General features: G+C 39.3%; 1 protein-coding gene across 3 annotated transcripts in view; it reads left to right on the top strand.

The window, feature by feature from the left end:
* The window catches only part of LOC136879210 (uncharacterized), a 1250431-nt gene that overhangs the window by 786475 nt on the left and 442722 nt on the right, over positions 1–21234 (top strand). For all 3 annotated transcript variants that reach the window (XM_067153008.2, XM_067153007.2, XM_068228965.1), the window contains one exon: positions 16584–16697. In XM_067153008.2, coding sequence (XP_067009109.2) covers positions 16584–16697 — 114 coding nt within the window. The remainder of the gene's footprint in view (positions 1–16583; positions 16698–21234) is intronic.

Below are 21234 nucleotides of genomic sequence, written 5' to 3'. Positions count from 1 at the left end.
CGATTTAAATAATCCGCTCTCGTCATTCTTTCGCACCGCCATCTAAAAGTGTTTCTTTCCGTGATTGCCGGTTGAATTTATTGTCTCTTTAGCTCGTACCGCTGTTAATTGCTTTTATACTGATCCGTTAATAGCCGGAGCGCCATTTTTGTCCCTAATACAGCAACTATAGAACAGTGAAATGGCACATTTACTCCTCCCACGTTGATTTAAATATATGGCTTGCTATATATTTATCTTATATATTTCTAATATCATAATGGGACTTTTCACTGTTCTTAGTTAGAATTTTGAGAGCATCACTGTAAGTTTTTACAGATGAATTGGTTCGTTCATGTCATAGGCCATTCCAGTTCTCATTCCTTGTTTAACTGCGTCATTTGATAGACTCTAATCCCTTTGTTCCTGGAAGTATAACTTAATATTTGCCGCATTGTGTATTCCTTTACTTCTACCATTCAGATCGTGAACTTCGTACGCGTTGTTCCCAAATGACCGATGTATAACAAATGGTCCATCGAATAAATGTATGAACTTTGCAAATACTTTAGTGGATACATTCGAGATTGCTGGCTTCTTTACTAATATAAGGTCGCCCTTCTTCAATTCAGGATGGAATTTCTTGTGTTGTATCCTCCTCAGTCTCCTCTGGGATTGTTTATACATCCTCTCTCGAACTAGTTGGTTCAGCTTATCTTGGTCTAAGCTTGGTTCGGTAGGTAGCTGAATTATTTTGTCCCATGGTCTCTCAGGTCTAATATTGTAATGAATAACCTTTGGAATTTGGCCGCTGGATTCGTGGACAGTGTTATTAATACTTTCTTCAATTTTCTCAAGTACATCTATCCACTTCCAGTGTTGCTTGGAACAGTATATCCGGCAAAATTTAGCTATTTCTTTCATATATCTTTCGACTGGGTTGGATGCTGGATGTCTTATTGAACATAGAACATGTTTAATTCCCATCTCTTCCATAGCCTCTTTAAATTGAAGTGATGTAAACTGAGTTCCTCTGTCGGACAACAATCTCTCGGGTTTTCCCATGTTAGGCAATATATGTTTAACTAGACGTCGTATTACTTGTTTCGAATTAGCACGCTGTATTGGTTAAAGTGATACATACTTTGAGAAAACGTCCATAACTACCACGATGAATTTATTTCCTTTTTTAGCTGTAGGAAGCTTACCAAATATATCGATGGCATATAGCTCTCTGGCTTTATGTGGTAATATGGCCCTTGGTTCATGCCTTATTAGACAATTACCTTGTTTAACTTTCTGGCAGATATCACACGTTCGTACTATATTCCTTATAGTCCTTCTGTTTCCTTTCCAAGTGAACTTTTCTAGGATCACTTGAGTCACTTTCTCCATACCGCCATGTCCTGTGATTCGATGTACGTGCCAGATCACTTCTCTATATAATACTGAAGGTAATACGATGCGTACTCTTTCTTGATCTTTGCCTGTCTTAGCCATGAGCATACCCCGTTCGATGCTGTATACTCTTGATATTTTCGACCTTGCCTCAGAATCACAATCTCTACTTTCTAACTTGTCTATGATATTCTTCAACTTCTCATCCTGACGTTGCAACTGTTCCATATTCCGTAATTTTTCTAGAATATCCTCATCTTCTGGAATTAGCTCTATTTTATGGACTTCCTCCATGTTGTCCACGGGGTTTCGACTTAGAGCATCGGCTAGGATATTTTCCTTTCCACTACAGTATTCTATCTTTATCTGGAATTGTTGAGTAAACAACATCCATCTTGTTATCCTTTCGTTCGTCATTGCTGCTTTAAGTCCGAAAGTCAATGCTTTGTGATCCGATCTAACAGTTATCGGATATCCATAGATGGTCTTTTTCCACTGATGTAAAGCATAAACTATCGCCAGTAGCTCTTGTTCTGTAGTAGTGTAATGAATTTCATGACTCCTCAACTTTCGACTGGTGAAGGCTAAATATATTCTTTTAGGAGGTGTCCCTTCTTCCTCTTGGTATAAACACGCGCCTATACCGACATTCGAGGCATCTGACTGGATAATAAATTCCTTTTCGTAATTAGGATAGCCTAACTTTATACTTCTGGTCAGCAAAGTTTTCAATTCATGGAATGCCCTTTCTGCTTTTTCATCCCACTTCCATCTGTTATTTGTCTTCAACAGATCCTGTAGGGGTGCTGCAGTTTGAGTGTAGCCTTTACAGTGGTTAGAAAAGAACTGAGCCATTCCGAGGAATTGTCGTACATGTTTAATGCGTTTTGGTCGAGGAAAGTCGCATATCGCCTGGATTTTTACTGGGTTTGGTCGTACCCCTGTGCCATCTATCATGTGACCGACAAATAATACTTCTTCCTGACAAAACTTGGACTTGGCTATGTTGATTTTGAATCCAGCTGTCCTTAGATTCTGAAATAACTTCTCCAGTTTATCACAATGATCATCGAATGTCTTGGTTGCCAAAATGAGGTCGTCTACATAACAAGTTAGAAATTCCTTCACCTCTGGAGTTAAATTCCTATCCAGGGCTCTCACCAAAACGGCACAACTGTTCTTCAGTCCGAAAGGCAACCGACAGTAGACATAAGTCTGGCTGTCAAACATGAATCCCGTTAGCAGTCGAGACTTTTCTTCAAGGACAATATGGTGATAGGAAGACGTGAAGTCCATCGTCGAAATATACCTCATGTCTCGGAATTTTTGTACAATATCCTTAATCTTCGGTACAGTATTATATTCAGGAATTAATCGGGTATTTAAGGATCGCGCGTCTAGGCAAATTCTCAGTTTCCCGTTGCTTTTCACAACTATTACTAATGGGTTCAGATATGGACTAGATGTTTTCATGATAATTCCATAATCCTCCATGCCTTTTATAATTTCTTTTACTTCTGAGAAATATTTCTCTGGTACCCCATATAATTTCCCTTTAAAAGGTGTCCAATCATTCACCAACAACTTGTACCTAAAATTGGGAATCTGTCCTGGCTTGTTTCTGAATAGATCCGAATATTCCTGCAAGATTCCGTGAAGTTTGGATTTTTCAACAGGTGAAAGTTTGGCATTTGCAACTGCCTCTGAGATGTTTGGTATATTTTCTTCCTCCACTGTAATCATGACCTTCTCAATACTTTCTAGTATATTCTCACATGACATTGACATTTCATTCCCTTCTATCTGCAATTTCGAATCCCTTTCTGAGTGTGAGTCCTCTCCTTCTTCCTCGACTTTCACACTATTAACTACACCGTCGTCCTCATTGATCTTAATTCTTTCCTGTTTTTCTTCGGTATTCTCCTCGCAAATAGGAAATCTTATCTCTTGTTTCTCCATGTCAATGGTCATTCCTGTGACTGTCATAAAATCTATTCCTAGTATGATGTTATACTTGATTCGGTTCATGACTACGAATGGGTGTTCAAAATTTCTGTTTCCTATATTAATCTCCAGATATGTTTGTACATTACACTCCACTGTCTTGTCAGGTACAATACCCCGTATCTTAATTTTTGACACTGGTATTGTTAGTAGTTTCATTCTTTTATTCATGTCTTGGAAAAGCTCTTTGGATAACACACGAATACTGGCTCCAGAATCCACAAGGCAATGTACTTTAAGCTCTCCTACTCTTGCTACTATAATAGGTAAATTATATCTTTTCTTCATATGATGCTGTGTTAAGTCCTTAACCAATTCTTCGGAATCAATCTCCCACGAATCTACTTGCGTTATAAAATAACTGTTAATTTTGAAATTCCCTGCGTTTTCTACATTTTCAATTTCGCCTTCTAATCTGAAATCGGCGTTTTTTTTTGCTTGTTGGCCTTTTGCTCTCTCCCCTATACTCAAATTCCTTTGTGTTGGGATTGAGCGTCTGTTCTTCCTGTCTTCGCTTCTTAAATCTTTGTAGTTCAAGACTCTCGGCTCCTTCCACGTCAGTATTTACGTCTTGATCTCTTATAGCCTTTTCCCATTTAATTTTATTATTTCGGGCCTCATTCAGTTCCTGAATGTATCTTCGGTTGTAACTTTCCTTTTCTTGGCTATCCATAACATTCCTTCTTTCATACCGGGGTCTCTCTCTGAAATTGTTTCTTCCTCTGCCTTCTCGATACTGGTTCCTCAGACGCATATTGGGCTTATACCTTCTATTTCCCATATATGTCCCTTGACCATAGGCTCCTCTCCTGCAATGACATTTTTCTTCCTCCTTTCTTCCATTTTCTGGATTACCCCATTGTTTTTTTCTGTTTATGTTTCTACGTTCTTCCAGGGTATTTCTACTCGTATCATCTTGCGTAAGTATGTTAACAGTTTCTTCACTGTAACCGTTCCTAGCTATCCTGTGAGGATGTGGTACCGTAGTCATGTCAATCTGCCTTAGCGTTGTCTCCATTTGCACTGCGGTTACCGGGTTAGCAGTAGCTAATAATCGTTGAACGTCTAACGGAAATTGACGTTGTATAGTCTTAATTGCTTCGAGTTCGCTGGGTGGTGAATCCAGGTCCTGAAAACGGTAAAATTGGTGGGCAAAGAAATCGCTGAACCCTGTTTGACCATTTGAAGCATATTTACGGGAATAGAGTTCTAAACGTAGGTTGTGCTGAATGTCTGGATTCCAAAAGCGCTGCAAGAATGCTGTTTTAAAATCGCTGTACTCGTGAAAAGTATATTTGAATGCTTGGAACCACAAACTAGGATTTGCGTCCAAGTGTTTTTCTACTATTTTCAGTTTCTTCTCCTCCGGGATACCATGCTCTCTAAAATAATCATCCATTTCCCGAAGAAAACGTTTTGGTGACATACTCGTGGTGTTATTAAAATGTTTAGGCCTATCGTCGTATGTCTTTATTACGTTTATTATAGTGGGACTCCCACTGCTTCCATTCTCTGTATTCCTTTCCACAATACTATGATTCGAACGTGTAACCGGTATAGATGTAGCTTCTCTCTCATTTATCTGAAATTCCACATTCTTACGACATTCGTCGTTGGATATCGTAACGGTTCTTCCATGTTCTTCATCCCGGATCTCTCGTATTTGAGCTTGTATCTGCCGAAGTCCTTCCTCAGATTTACTCATCCTCTGATTTATTTCTTCTTTGTTGTGCTCGATCTCGTCTCTTATTTCCGTTATTTTATTTCCGATCTGATCTGCAGCTTATTCGTATTTCTTTTCCAAATCAGCATTTGTTATCTGTATTTCGTCGCTTAACTTCCCAATCTTCTCCACGCATTGTTTCCATTTCTCTTGGGAATCTATATGCAATCTCTCCATATTGTCTGTCAGGTTCTTTATCTCATTCTCCTTTAGAGATTGTAGATAGTTATTGTTCCCTATCATCTCTTTCTTGATGTCATTTATTTCTTCTTGTATTTTCTGGTTTTTCTCTTCCACATTTCCGCTAATTTCTGCTTTCCATTCCTCCATGTGGTTCTTGATCTTGCCCATTTCTGATCCTATTTTCAAGATCTCTTCTTTCATCTCCGTCATTATTATTTTGTGTCTTTCTTCTTGCTCTCGATGACCTTTCTTCATCTCCTCCTTCATTTCCTGCTTCATCTCCTCCATCATCTGCCTCTGCTTCTCTTCCTGTTTACTAATAATTTCTTCCATCATTTGCTTCTGTTTCTCTTCTTGCCTCTTCTCCTTTTCTTCCTGTTCTTCCTTCTGTTTCCTCTCTTTCTCTTCCTGTTCTTCCTTCTGTTTCTTATTCATTCCTTCCATCATTTCCCTTAATCTTTCCTCTTGTTTTCTCATTTCTTCCTGCCTTTCTCTCTTAGTTTCTTCCTGCTCTGCCTTCTGCTTTCTATTCATTTCTTCCATCATTCCCTGTTGCTTTTCCATCATTCCTCTTAAGATTTCGAACATTCCCTGTTGTTCTTTCTGCTTTCTTTCCTTCTCTTCTTGCTTCTCCTCCTGTACCTTCTGGTACTCTTCAAATTGTGCTTTTAATTGGCTTAACGTCGACATCTTTACTTTACGTATTATTTCCGAGTTCTTTATTATTTCAGATAATACTCTAATTCTGCCCTGACTTCTCTATAGTTCAATATTCACAAATATTCTTATCCTTAACTCACTCAACTGTACTGATACAATGTTTAAATATAGGCTTAACTACTCTGACTAGGCTTTGCTTACGAGGATGACCCAATTACTCCATGAAATATGAAACATTTACCCTAATGACTAAGATTCCAAATCTTAATTCTGGCATAAATAATTAAAAAGGTTCAAATAACTCAATTTCTTACCATCTACTTCCTATATCTAAGTTATTTCATAATAAATTGTGACTAACATATTAGCAACATCCCTTAAATTCACTTACAATGTTTATATTTACAATTATAAAGTCTTCATATTCTACCTCAGCTTCCTCTAGACAGAAATTCGATTATTTCCAGCCGTCCTGAGATATTTTCTTCATCTCATCCATCCGTTTCTCTTCCCTCTTATTTCTGATTATTATTATTATTGGGCATCTACTCGATTTCACAGTCCATTGTCCTCCTGTGCTTTCTTCGATCCCAATATAAAAATTTATCTGGTCAAACGACAACTTCTTTTACCAGATATAACTAAATTTTGCACGATACCTCCATTTTCACTCCATCATCTGGTCCATACATTCAAAATCCTCTGTCAAATCAATTCCTAAGATACCTTTCCTTCTTATCAAGGCTCTCTCAGTAAAATTTTTAAAACTGCCACATGTTTGCGTAATTCTACAAGACTCGACAACTCCATTTCTTGACCTTAATACCTTTCTCTTCATTCTGAATATGACATAGCATCACATGTATACGGTCTGATGACCAACGTCTCTCTCCCACGGTGTTTTTCTCTTGAATTGTTCCACTGTTGCGGCATCAATTACTACATGTTTTTGGCAACTCTACTCCCACGGTATCTTTCTCTTGAATTGCCCTACTGTTGTGGCGCCAATTTACTACATGCACCAACCCGCGTCCAGGTGGGATACACGAGTTTCCAGACTAGCTCTTAATAATAATTTCATCTGCCAAATATTCCTGGGTTGTGAGTTCCGCGTGAGAAAGAACACCTATGGCTTACGGTAAATCCCAACCTACGTAGATGAACGTCTTCAACACGCTATTAGTCGGTTTCCGTATATGTATGATACCGGAATTTATCGTAAAATCAGATTATCATGGATTGTCAAGAACTCCGTACATGTCATCATCATGATCGCAATCAGAATTAGTCATTATAAGCTTATGTCTAGTACTTATTCTAAGTAGACATTGAAAGAATTTAATGTTTTCACTACTCAGCTTTTATTCATAAATTGGTCTAAGTATGAGTTGGAATAAACGTAGATTATCTTGAAAAATCATTTATATATTATGGCTGGTTTCCTACGCAATCAGCATCTAAATAATGTAATGATGTTGCCTTGAAGAAAATAGGTTTAGGAAAACCTCTAACAAATAAATGAAATTAGGCCTCATTCATTTGAATCATAGTCCTGGCCTGTCAAAGAATTGTATTATAATTAAGTAGTATCCAAGGGAATCAAATGAAAAGAAAAATAAATAAATTATATAATCAAGTAAAATTATTTAACATAATTGTGAAAGTTGGATAATTATAATAATTATAATTATTATAATGATTGTAATGATTGGATGCATCCAAGAGATTTAAGTAAAATAAGCTATATCCCTACTATATACAATGTTCAAATTGGGTTTCAATTGAAAAATGAGAAAAACGCAAAGAAAATGGTCAATAATTAATCAATCAATTAATTAATTAATTAATTAAGATCTGGAATCTCTCAATATTAAGCTAAGTTGCTTCTCAAAATTATCAAAATTCAATCGTCTGAACCTAAATTCACATGCAATTACAGAAATGCATATCACTCGGTTGAAACACTTCACATCAATGTCCACGCACAGTAGAAAAAATCGTGTGAGAAGATTAATGTCTGATCATTAGGGATTTTCTCTATTTGAGGTTCAAAATTATCTAACGTTTCATATTTCATGCTAGTTGGCCTCCATATAAGCAAATCTAAGTCCACTTTAAGTCGTAAGCATTCTCAAATCAATTCCATCGTAAGGCTTATATGGCTAAATCATTCAATTATTATTTTAATTCATGGTCAAAATTCAGTTAAAGTGCGTATATGACTTAATATAGCATTACCAAGTGTATTTAAATAATCTCCCAACGAATAATACCATAGGTGGAAAATTTGACACATAGGAAGACTCTATCTTCATCTAAAATCCACATATGAAAGACTAAGTTACCAGTGATGTCTTATACTGCTCCCATAAAATCATAAGTTGAATTGCCGTAAGTGAGAATACATGAAAACAATCGTTGATACGTCAGTGAAGGCCTAAATATTGACGTAAGTGGCCTCTCGGCTTTTCTGAAGATCCTACTTACTCAATTAATTCTGAAGTGATGGCATTAAGATCGTATACTAATCTGTATCATATATATATTAGGGAATAAAATAGCAATCGGAAATAGTACGTTTCAATACCTATACCTTAGCATGTGCAACCTACACATACTACCATCTCTCGAAGAAATACTATGACCAACTTCCTAAATATCAATAACTATCACCATCAAAATATACTAGCAACTCATATGCTAATTACATTCACCATTTAACATTTCCATTATCGCGTAGCATTTATAATCGAAGCACTCGTTTCATCAAAATGCGCAACATATGTGCCATAACCTACACATATAAATCATTATCATTACTGTCATAGTATCAAAGAACAGCACATCGTAACCTTAAAATTGTGCCACTATATTTTATTGTAACACTCCCTAAATACGATCTTTACGCTTGTTATTTGTTAAAGCCATCATGCATATAAATATTAGCTTCCTCTTAATACTCTAACACTTCACTGACAACGAATTATGAAAAATATCAATCACTTCTCCACTATCATATTGACAAACTTACGAACGGCATTCACTGGTATTTCACACCTAGGTCTGGGATTTACGGTAACTTTGGATGAATACCTATTTCCTTGTAAGCACATTTGTATATTAACTACGCACACACAATGTCATAATGCACATTATATATTAACCAAAAGAATAAGGTTTTCTACTTACGACACGACTCAAATGGGGACTTATCTTTGCTTATTGGATTTTGACTTCCATCTCGCTGTTGATCGTCATGGGATGGTAGGCCTCGCTCCATGGTTCGGCTTAAGTAATAGGGTCCATCTCGTCCTCACAGCTGACTACTGTCCTCCTGGATCATCCATCTCGTCAAGCGTCACCATAGCCAGAATAGTCTTTGCCTCAACTTCTTAGAACATCATGGTGGTCTTCATTGCGTCAAGGACAGAATAACACAAGGCATTAGTTGATTTATACATGGTAATCTGCTTAGTAGTGCTAATGCGAAAAATATATTTGCCTATAAGACTCTAAATATCGTCTTAATTCAAACTGCCTTGCTCGCCGAAACGTTGTGAAATTTACGTGCTTTTAGAATTGCACTCTATTTTCCGTTTAATTCGGCTCTCTTGATATTGTGCAGTATCGGGCAAATAAAATGTTCCGAGCCCAACCGTGACGTAGTACAGCTCCAACTTGACGTTTCTTATCAGCTGGTCTTTAATCTCACGTATATGTCAATCACAGCTGATGTTTTGCGGGTTATCGTAGATTTGATCTTATCTCCAACAGTTGATTAAAGACTCCGATTAGTAGTGGGTTTCTTTACGCGATTCCGTCTTTCTTCGATGCAGTGCTCAATTGAGATTTGTTCTAATGGAAGACTTTTTTTTCAATAATCGATTTAAATAATCCGCTCTCGTCATTCTTTCGCACCGCCATCTAAAAGTGTTTCTTTCCGTGATTGCCGGTTGAATTTATTGTCTCTTTAGCTCGTACCGCTGTTAATTGCTTTTATACTGATCCGTTAATAGCCGGAGCGCCATTTTTGTCCCTAATACAGCAACTATAGAACAGTGAAATGGCACATACCGTTTAAAAGGAATACTCCTAGCATTCCACTGCAGGATACGTAGCATCTAAAGAGAACATAGTGTACACACAGTCACGAAGCTTATAAAGTGTATGTGCAACATGTGGCTGGTCCCCTAATAATTGAATAAGTTGTAGACATAGTTGATGAATACCACTTTGGAGATGCGCCTTTTGGCGTAGCACAGGGGAACTAGATGATTGAGAAGAAGCTGAAGGCAAACACTGAGAATTACGGGACGTAGACGGAATTGGGGACGGGGAGGATGAAGATGAAGTGGATGGAAAGACCGAGGTATGTGAGGACACTTTAGTGGGTCTGATGATATTAAGATACCCAGAGTTATCAAAGCAAGTTTTGGAATAGGACGGGGCTCTTTCATAACCACCTGAGTAAATTTACGTTTCCTGGGGGTTTCCACAGGTGAAGAGGAACTAGTAGAAGGAAGAGGTAGAAAATGATGGGTATTATTGGACATGTCAAATTGGGTCGAGGGTTTTCTAGCATACGCCTCGGAAAAGGATAGATTTTCTGTACACATAAGCTTTTTAAGAGCAGTTTGCTGTTGATGAGTAGGGCAGTTTGATGAGCCAGTATAATGTTCCTGCTGACAGTGAACACATCGGCAAATATTTTCCTGACACTCAGATGTAAGGTGATATAACGCACAATGCCCACATCGGGATGACTTAGCCTGACAGTTTTTGATCGTGTGTCCATATCGCTGACATTTTGAACATATAATCGGAGAGAATATGAAAGGGTGAACCTCTAAATGCACTTGAAACAAAGAGACGTATTGAGGAAGAGTCTGAGAGCGAAAAACAATCTTAACTGTTCCAGTAGGAACGTACGTCACTCCATTGGGCTCCACAACCTTACGGTTAAGCCGCTTGACCGATTTGACCCGAACATCAGATTTGAGGTATTTAAGAATGTCAGAATCAAAAATATTCTTTTCCACACCGCGTATAAGTCCAACACGAAAGATATTGGAACTGGGAATATATGCTTTCAAAGAGTGAGTTGCAAGTATTGAATGACGTAGAAAGGAATTAGCTTGGATCGCGGAACTAAATTCCACCAATAATCTATTTCGTCCTTTGGGCGTTATACCGTTCACAAAAATATCATTATCGTAAAACAAACGCCCAAGCGCCATGGGATGTAGCCCACCAATATTTTTCGACTTAGTTGATTCAACAAAGACAATAACTGGACCAAAATGAGCCTGTTGATAAACCTCCAACTCTTCAGGAGGTGGAGGAGGTGGCTGGGCGTCATTAGATTGTTGAGGTTGTAAAGGCTGCTGTAATGAATTCATATGTGAAGTGAGATTAATCAAATTGGTTTGCATCGCACAGTTTCTTCACGACCAACATTGGCATTGGATGAGGGATCCGGTGCCTCATCTCCTCCACTATCAGTATCCATCGCCAAAGCTTACACAGACACACACTCGCCAAACGTTCACACACTACTTATCACCGCAGGGAAACACCAGACTGCAACGAAAGACCGATCCGCACCGTACAAGACACACGGACGGACTTTTCTTGTATGTTGTTGGGCTTTGTTACTATCATTTGTGATTTATTTGGGAGAATACTTTTTCGCGAATATTTCCAAGATGGCTGCTGAATACTGTCAGTTAACCTAGCAATCACTTTTTCAACTAGACGTTCCAACATGGCATCTAAGAATTCATAACTTGAATGACCTCTTTGGTTAGGTCAGATAAATCAGCTTCCTGAGGATCAGTAATTTCACCTGAATCTTCGTTACACTTTTCCCCGCTACGCAGCTCTGGCTTCGGTCTGGCAATGGAGTTGGTGAGTTCTTCATCTTCTTGTTTTTGTTCTGCATTTGATTTCTCATGCCTTCACCAACAAGACACAATAACACAAATCACACTTATAATAATGAATTCCACAACTGTTTCATCCGTCACACGCAAGCACCAGTTTGTCCCGCTACTATTTAGCCGTTTGAAGAACTGGAAAGCGGCTTTTGCTCGCGGTTTACCGAAATTCAAGAGACCTCGCACACAGTCTTCTTACTCTGCCACCATTTAGTTTTCCTCTCAGTCCCTTATTTATATATATATATATATTCCCATTAGCCACTTCTCTATTTGGGAGTCTTTCTTTTCTTATTGACATATTTTGAATAATTCCGCAAAATTCTGCCAGCGTTCTTTTAGCTTCACATTCTGCCCTAATCATCTGTTTCTCTATGTCCCTCACTCTGATCATTATTTTTTTTATGAATCTCTTCTCTTTACTGTTCATCCCTTTCTCCCAATATTTTCCCCTTTCCTATTCTGTCTAGCATACGTTTCACTTTTGACACCCAATAATCATCGTCTAGGTGTTTCATCTGGTGTTGGTATGCTAGGTTAAATATTTCCCTCCCCTGTCCCCTTCTTAATCTTAACCAATATTTTACTACTTTCCTGCTTATATCTGCTTGGATTCTGATATCCTCACATAAACTTCTAGCTCCACTGTTTGCTGTGCATTCTGGTAGACCCATTAATATTTTACAGAATTAATGGCTTATTACATCTAATTCTTTTTGTCTACTTCGACATCCCATATTTCTGCACCATCTTTCTTGATATCACAGGAGCATTAAAAACATTTTTGTGTAGCGTGTATTCCATATTTGGCATCTTCCCCTCTAAAGACCCCATAGGATGTACAGTCCTTTCAATTTAGCACGTCTTATTTGTTCTTTCCAATCCCGTTCGATGTTATTATGATTCCTAGATATTCTAATTTATTTACAACTTCTAATTCTACATCTTCTAACTGCCAGCGCCTTTTGTTTTTCCTTAATTAATTCCTCTTTTACAAACCATTACTCTTGTTTCCTTGATAATCATTTTCAAATTCCATGAACTATTTTACATACCGACTGTCGTTAGGGAGAGCAGAAAGACGTCGTCTGCGAAGACTAGGCCAGGAATTTCTTTGTTCTTTAAGCAAGGGCTTGCCCTATTTTCCTTCCCCTGACAGTCCATTACATCATTAATAAAAAGTAAAAACAAAATTGGTGATAGTTTACATCCCTGCTTAAGTCCCACATTCGAGTGTATCCTGCCTACCATGAGCTCTTCCTTAACTTTAATCGAGCATATCACTTTTGCACATTTCTTCTATGGATTTAATCATTTTATTTGACATCCCTAGGCTTCGCAACGACAGCCCGTCTGCTAACCGAATCAAAAGCTTTTTGCAGGTCTATGACCGATATATATAATCTACCTCCTTTCCTCCTTATGAATGTATCTATTATTGTTTTTATTAAAAATATATTACAAGTAGTTCTCACTCCTTTAAGCTTACGTGGTAGGTGCTACAAACACTTCAAACACCTTCGGAGAGATCTCTGTGAGCAACTATACCCTTGTAAGCTTATGTGGTACATGCTACAAACACTTAAAACAACTTCAGAGAGATCCCTTGGGGCCACTATACCCTTATAAACTGACGTGTTATATGCTACGAACACCTTCGGAGAGATCCCTGTGGGCAACTATACTCTAGTAATCTTACGTGGTATATGCTACAAACACCTTTGGAGAGATCCCTGAGGGCAACTATACCCTTGTAAGCTTACGTGGTATATGCTACAAACACCTTCGGAGAGATCCTTGTGGGCAACTATAATTTTGTAAGCTTACGTGGTATATGCTACAAACACCTTTGGAGAGATCCCTGTGGGCAACTATACCCTTGTAAGCTTACGTGGTATATGCTACAAACACCTTTGGAGAGATCCCTGAGGGCAACTATACTCTTGTAAGCTTACGTGGTATATGCTACAAACACTTCAAACACCTTCGGAGTGATCCCTGTGTGCAACTATACCCTTGTAAGCTTACGTGGTATATGCTACAAACACTTCAAACACCTTTGGAGAGATCCCTGAGGGCAACTATACCCTTGTAAGCTTACGTGGTATATGCTACAAACACCTTTGGAGAGATCCCTGAGGGCAACTATACCCTTGTAAGCTTACGTGGTATATGCTACAAACACCTTTGGAGAGATCCCTGAGGGCAACTATACCCTTGTAAGCTTACGTGGTATATGCTACAAACACCTTTGGAGAGATCCCTGAGGGCAACTATACCCTTGTAAGCTTACGTGGTATATGCTACAAACACCTTTGGAGAGATCCCTGAGGGCAACTATACTCTTGTAAGCTTACGTGGTATATGCTACAAACACCTTTGGAGAGATCCCTGAGGGCAACTATACCCTTGTAAGCTTACGTGGTATATGCTACAAACACCTTTGGAGAGATCCCTGAGGGCAACTATACCCTTGTAAGCTTACGTGGTATATGCTACAAACACCTTCGGAGAGATCCTTGTGGGCAACTATAATTTTGTAAGCTTACGTGGTATATGCTACAAACACCTTTGGAGAGATCCCTGTGGGCAACTATACTCTTGTAAGCTTACGTGGTATATGCTACAAACACTTCAAACACCTTTGGGGAGATCCCTGTAGGCAAAAATACCCTTGTAAGCTTATGTGGTATATGCTACAAACACTTTCAGAGAGATTCCTGTGGGCAACTATACTGTAGTAGCTTACGTGGTATAAGCTACAAACACTTCAAACACCTTTGGGGAGATCCCTGTGGGCAACTATACCCTTGTAAGCTTACGTGGTATATGCTACAAACACTTCAAACACTTTCAGAGAGATTCCTGTGGGCAACTATACTCTTGTAAGCTTACGTGGTATATGCTACAGAAAGTTCAAACACCTTCAGAGAAATCCCTGTGGGCCACTGTACCCTTGTAAGCTTACGTGGTATATGCTACAAACACTTCAAACACCTTCGAAGAGATCCCTGTGGGCCACTGTACCCTTGTAAGCTTACGTGGTATATGCTACAAACACTTCAAACACCTTCGGAGAGATCTCTGTGGGCAACTATACCCTTGTAAGCTTATGTGGTACATGCTACAAACACTTAAAACAACTTCAGAGAGATCCCTTGGGGCCACTATACCCTTATAAACTGACGTGTTATATGCTACAAACACCTTCAGAGAGATCCCTGTGTGCAACTATACCCTTGTAAGCTTACGTGGTATATGCTACAAACACCTTTGGGGACACCCCTGTGAGCAACTATACACTTGTTCCAGAAGCTCTACTGCAATACGGTTTTTACCTCATTTGCTGATGCACAATTATGTCCTTTCAGATTGTTTTCAAAATCAGAAGGAGGTAAATGTTACATATTCCATGTAAAGCTTCTTGAAAGCTTCTAGCAATAAAGTGGCGAGATGTTCGAGACGTGTATATGCTGAGCATATAAATTCAAAATTGGTGTTGATAAGTCCAACCAATTTTTGGCATATTATGCAGTCACAAGGAAATCTATCTAGTGGGGAAAAAAATGATTCTTCCATCTGTTTGATCTTGCCATAGTGAATGCCTATATACTGTACCGTAAGGCTTCTTCACAAAAACTTCCCCTTTCGAAATTTTGTGAATGTTAAGCGGATGATTTGGTGAGTAGTGTTGGGGCCGAAATTAATGAAGAATCACGAGCATCAATTGCGGAAAAGCTAGTAGGGAGAGATCATTTTCCACACTTAATATCTGCAGTAGGCGCGAAGAGAGAAGGACAGGCGCAACGTACGTGCAAGGTTTGCTACGACAAGTCCAAACATAACACCGATCGTGCTGTGAAGAAAATGACAACCATATATTGTAGTAAATGTGATGTAGGTCTTTGCATAGTAGAATGTTTTGAGTGTTACCATACCAAAGCTAAGTATTGGGAATAACAATGTGTAATTCTGTTATTCAGTGACTAAAAACTATCGAACTTTTCTAGTGAATTAGAAATTCAAGTGCGTGAACAAGGATATCAGAATGGACCAATATTGTATCCTAAGTTTCTTTCCAATGCTGAAGGTAAGCATTTTTATTTGATTTCGTGGGATAGCCCACTCTTTGTACAATATGTATATATATTTGTTAATTTATAATGCGAAAACTGACAGAACTGTGATTTTTTTCTGAGAGTCTAAATTACGCCGGCACAGGATAGGGACGCCATCTTGAAACGTCCAGGCTCATAGTGTTAACTATGCCACATCTGAAACTACATACTACAAAATGGACTCCTCCATAGACATGATATATCCAGACACCGTTCCTTCTTTACTGTTTTATCCTCAGAAGCGCATTTCATCGTGAATTTCCTGTCAAACAATTTTTCTTATCTGTGTAGAATTATCACAGCATTGTGAAGGTCTCTCAAGTTGTTTCCACAGACACAGATTAATTTAGTTAATGTTTGGACTCAGATCCTGTGCACTACACTTTTGCTGTCGTGGGCAAGATGAGGGGTGGATATGGAGCTTATACTGTAAAAGATGTCTCTTTCAGCTTAACGGATAAATTTGAAAACCTGCTCTGTGTATTTGTATAACAAACATTTCCTTGATTGTTACATACGACAATTTTAGTTGTGTACGTAGATCATCTCTTGGCATCTTCTCTTATTTGTTTTTCATTTCAGGCTGAAAGGAACTGCAAAGGAAGTGAAGAGAAGTTGAAGAAGCTGGAAGCTGAACTCCAGAAGGAGAAGACTGAATTGGAGAAGAAATCTTCCGAGCTTGAAAACAATATTTCGGTAAGTAGACTTCATGATGGTGATGTGTCGATTTTCTTTTTTAATGTCTTACTTTTTCAATAATTCGTCATGTTTCGTTTGTTCACTATTGCTGCCTAGAAATGGACTGTCTTATCAGGTATGTAACATGAGTATAAAGTTGAACTTAGCACAGGGAGGAATGGACTGCCTGTTATACCCAGAGGCAATTGGGTTGTGAAGATATGCCACCTAGCATTATTCTTACTTGAGAGGTGCAGCTACTCTAAAGGAGCAGCAGCTGCTTTGTACATGAAGTAGGGGATGAAGGGAGCCAAGTCAACACAAGTGTTATGGTTTCAAAGAAAACAGAGCCTCTAAATGAAGACTGTCAATAATTCTTCCTATAACATTGGAATAAATGATGATTCATTTGAGGCCAGAGCTGATTCAGGGAATGATCTGGACTAGACAAAACAAACTACTGCAGATAGAAGCACTGGCTGTAATGGGAGTGAGTATGTTTGGATTAACCGAAACAAGATAGAAAGGAGGAGTGGCGAGGGATGAAGGAAAGAGCTGTACAGAAAACAAAGACTTTGAAGAAGCAGTTGATGCCTTTTGGTGCCAGGTCCAACAACATGCGACCTGCGTGTCTGTATGTGTGTGATGATGTAGCACATACACTACTCCTGTGGGATAACCCCAAGACTTAAGCCAATTGCATCATTTGACGACCCTAGCTCACAAATGTGATTCGAGGCATATGAATCCAACGACAAGCTCAGCCAGCGTTGATGCACTACTGTATATCAATACATGTAGTTCAGTTACTAACTCACAGATGCCACTTGTATGCATTCTGAGCTGAAGTTTAGACATGTGACTTGGGTTATTTCCAGCGTTCCAGTTATCACACACTTCTGGAACAAGTGGCTCACGTCAGTTGCAAGCAGATATGTTGCTGTTGATGAACAGCTAATACATAGTGGTTTAGAGAGTGATTATGAAGACAGTGATGTTTGTGATGACGAAATAGGCCCTGAAGGTCTTTGTTCGAGTTCCAGTGATGCGTGTATTAGTGCTGATGACATGGGAAGTGATACCGGTACAAATGATGACGGTGGGCAAGTCTACGGCAAGGCCACGTGACCTCCCGAGAGGTCGCAGTTTTGTGTAGGCTGTGGATATTTCATTGATGATCTACATGCTGTTAACTCCTAAAGGGGTAAGACCCCTCGTTGTGTTTTCTGGTGCCGACTTCACCGTGGCCCACAGTTTGTGCCCTAGTGCGGGATTTAAATGGGTTTTCTCAGTGAACTGCTACGGTATTTAAATAGGATGCGAATTGGTTAACGCTCCAATTTGTCAGCAGTGAACACTACAGAGAGGCCTTTGGCACACAATCTAGGGATTGGAAATGTCAGGGTGAATCACCCCAATTGAGGGTGCTATTGATGTGCTGTTTTCACAGTAACCAACGACCCCGTATTTGCAATACTGTAGTCACATTTCTTCAAATGGAACAATGTCTGTTAACATTAACAAAATAAGACAAGCGTTGCCAACGGTTTTTCTTTTTCACCATTCTAGTACAAGTAGTTTACAAGCTATCGAAGTTTGAAAAAATGAAATGGTATATGGCTTTTAGTGCCGGGAGTGTCCGAGGACAAGTTCGGCTCGCCAGATGCAGGTCATTTGATTTGACGCTCGTAGGCGACCTGAGGGTCGTAATGAGGATGAAATGGTGATGAAGACGACACATACACCCCGCCCCCGTGCCAGCGAATTTAACCAATTAAGGTTACAATTCCTGACCCTTCGGGGAATCGAACCGGGGACCCCTGTGACCAATGGCCAGCACGCCAACCATTTAGCCATGGAGCCAGACAGTTTGAAAGTTATAAATATCAGCAGTTGTCTGCTCCCTTTTTCAGCACGAACTTCAGAAAAAGAAAAATGAACAAACTCTTTGCATTCTGAAGAAGAAGAAGAAGAAGAAGAAGAAGAAGAAGAAGAAGAAGAAGAAGAAGAAAGGGAATTGGCCTTCGAAGGTTGTGTTAAAAATTATGACCACCAGCTTCAATACAAGCCTACAGCTTGCCATTTAAAGGCTGATACACATGTTCCAGCATTTCATCAGAAATTTCAGTGCAGGCAACAGTAATATATTGTTCCATGTCGTCTGGTGTTGTCAGTATGTCCTTGAAAACGGCTCTCCCACAAGGAAACTCTAAAGCAGTCCAATCTGGGGAATGGGCTGGCCAAGGCAGTGGTCATCTTCATCCAGTCCAGCAATTTGGAAACAATCGGCGAAGACAAGCCATCATGCTGATACCACATATTCCTCTTAGTCTGCAGTGGAACATCTTCTAACAGCTGCGGTGTCTACTATTCCTTCTAAAGGGCATATGAACTGATGGTTCATTATTCCACACCGAACGGTGATATTCCACCTGACGAAGCCAATGGGGACTGTTTATGTACCAATACTTGGCCATGATTTGTAAATATTGCTTCATCACTAAGCAAGATACATGATATATTTGGTGTATATTTTCTAAATGCCCAAGTACAAAAGTGAGACGATTCCCAGAATCGTTTCCATGCAATACTTGATGGAGAGAGACATGATGGTGGAGAACACGTACTCCATGCTACACTCAGTCCTTTGTTTTTGTTATGTTTTCCAGTTGTTACATTTCCAGTTTCACGTAATTGATTGAAGAGGTTCACAAATAATTGTGGCATTTATTGGGATATTATTCTGCGTACAGAGCACAAGCACGAACAGCATTCTTCCTGCATTAATATGTCGGCTTTTTCAGTATTGGAAAATGCCATCTTGTTGATCTAGCACAAAGTAAATGACAAGGAAGTCACAGTTGAGTGGAGCAGACAACTGCGGTAGCTTGTAAACTACTTGTCCCTGAAAATCCATTGACATTCTTTTTTTCAAATGGAGTCTCTATGAACCTAATCTCAGTTTCAATGTCTGTGTTTTGTTCGTCATCGTGCCAGTATCTCTTGAGCCCGTCGATCAGTGCTTTCTTCCCTTACTCTAGTAAAGGACCTCTACGTTTTCTGACCCTGGTAGCTTTTTTCCGTGCTACTGAAACAAGCCCTGTTATTGAATTTATCCTCCGCAATGTCCACCATCTTTCTCACACTCTTGGAACCTCCACAACTTCGGTTTTATAAAATTGGAATTTTTCCTTGTGAGTCGGTTGATGTGTCCATAAAGCAGCCATCTCCTAACTGTTGTTGTTATCGGGTCCGTCTTGCTGTATACTACTTTATTGGATGTCAAACGAACCTGTTGCCCAAGATCTTCCGTAGTAGCCTGCGTTCTCTTTTAAGTAGATAATTGACTTATACTTTTTGATTCATGCATATAGTGTCCGAAGACTTCTGGTCCGACAACAGTGCTGTAATGTCTAAATTTGGCTCCAAAACTCAATATCTTCTTATTATAGATGTTTATAGTCTATTAGAACTCTTGCTCTAATTTCTTGATGCGGGTATTGGTTGCTTCTTGTTAACCCTTTCTCTTGGATTACTTCATCCAGGTACTTATACTTTTTGACTCTTCCAAACTTTCCATGCATTCCTTTGTGTTTGGGGCATAATCGGAACCAAACTTTGTTTTCTACTTCTTTGTTCAGAAAATTCCTCCATTCTCGGATTATCTTTTCCCAGATACAAGACGTCTGACACCACTCTAGTTTTATATTGTTGCTTTAACCACACTGTTACCTTTCCATCATATTGTTATTTGGTTGCTTTATGCACTCCTGTGTCCTTTATCTTTTTATTACCGGGCGAGTTGGCCGCGCGCGTAGAGGCGCGCGGCTGCGAGCTTGCATCCGGGAGATAGTAGGTTCGAATCCCCCTATCGGCAGCCCTGAAAATGGTTTTCCGTGGTTTCCCATTTTCACACCAGGTAAATGCCGGGGCTGTACCTTAATTAAGGCCACGGCCGCTTCCTTCCAACTCCTAGTCCTTTCCTATCCCATCGTCGCCATAAGACCTATCTGGGTCGGTGCGACGTAAAGCCCCTAGCAAACAAAATAATATATTTTTAAATCCTTAAATGCTTGTGACCATAAGGCAGATACTATTTATAGTACCTGAATCTCATGTTTTCTCTTGCCAGTTTTTATTGCCCACTTTCTGCGCTTAAACCTGTCCTTTGGTAACTTCTTTCTTATATACCTTGCTGAGTGCTCATGTGTACCAATTTTTGTTCTTCTCTGCACGTTGGTGCTTTCTACCGTCCATCACAGAACTAGCAAGAATCTCGGTCACGTGATTCCATTTTGGCAGATAATTGTAATAATTCGCTGACCATCATTTGGTGACAGCTTTTCTTACGAGCAACATGTCTCGTCATTGTGAAAAATAAAAACCTACAACCTGTTTTACAGTCAGTGACCGGGTCAGGGATGGAATAAATGAAGCCCCATCTTGTGGCGTGAAAAGGAATTGTGCCGGCTGACGAAGCCTCCTCTGGGACAATGATTAATGAGTGACAGATGAAATGACATTGGAGAGTGTTGCTGGAATGAAAGATGACAGG

This window comes from Anabrus simplex, chromosome 8 (genome assembly GCF_040414725.1).
Source record: "Anabrus simplex isolate iqAnaSimp1 chromosome 8, ASM4041472v1, whole genome shotgun sequence".
In the NCBI taxonomy this organism is placed as follows: Eukaryota; Metazoa; Arthropoda; class Insecta; order Orthoptera; family Tettigoniidae; genus Anabrus; species Anabrus simplex.
This window is presented reverse-complemented; position numbering and strand designations above follow the sequence as displayed.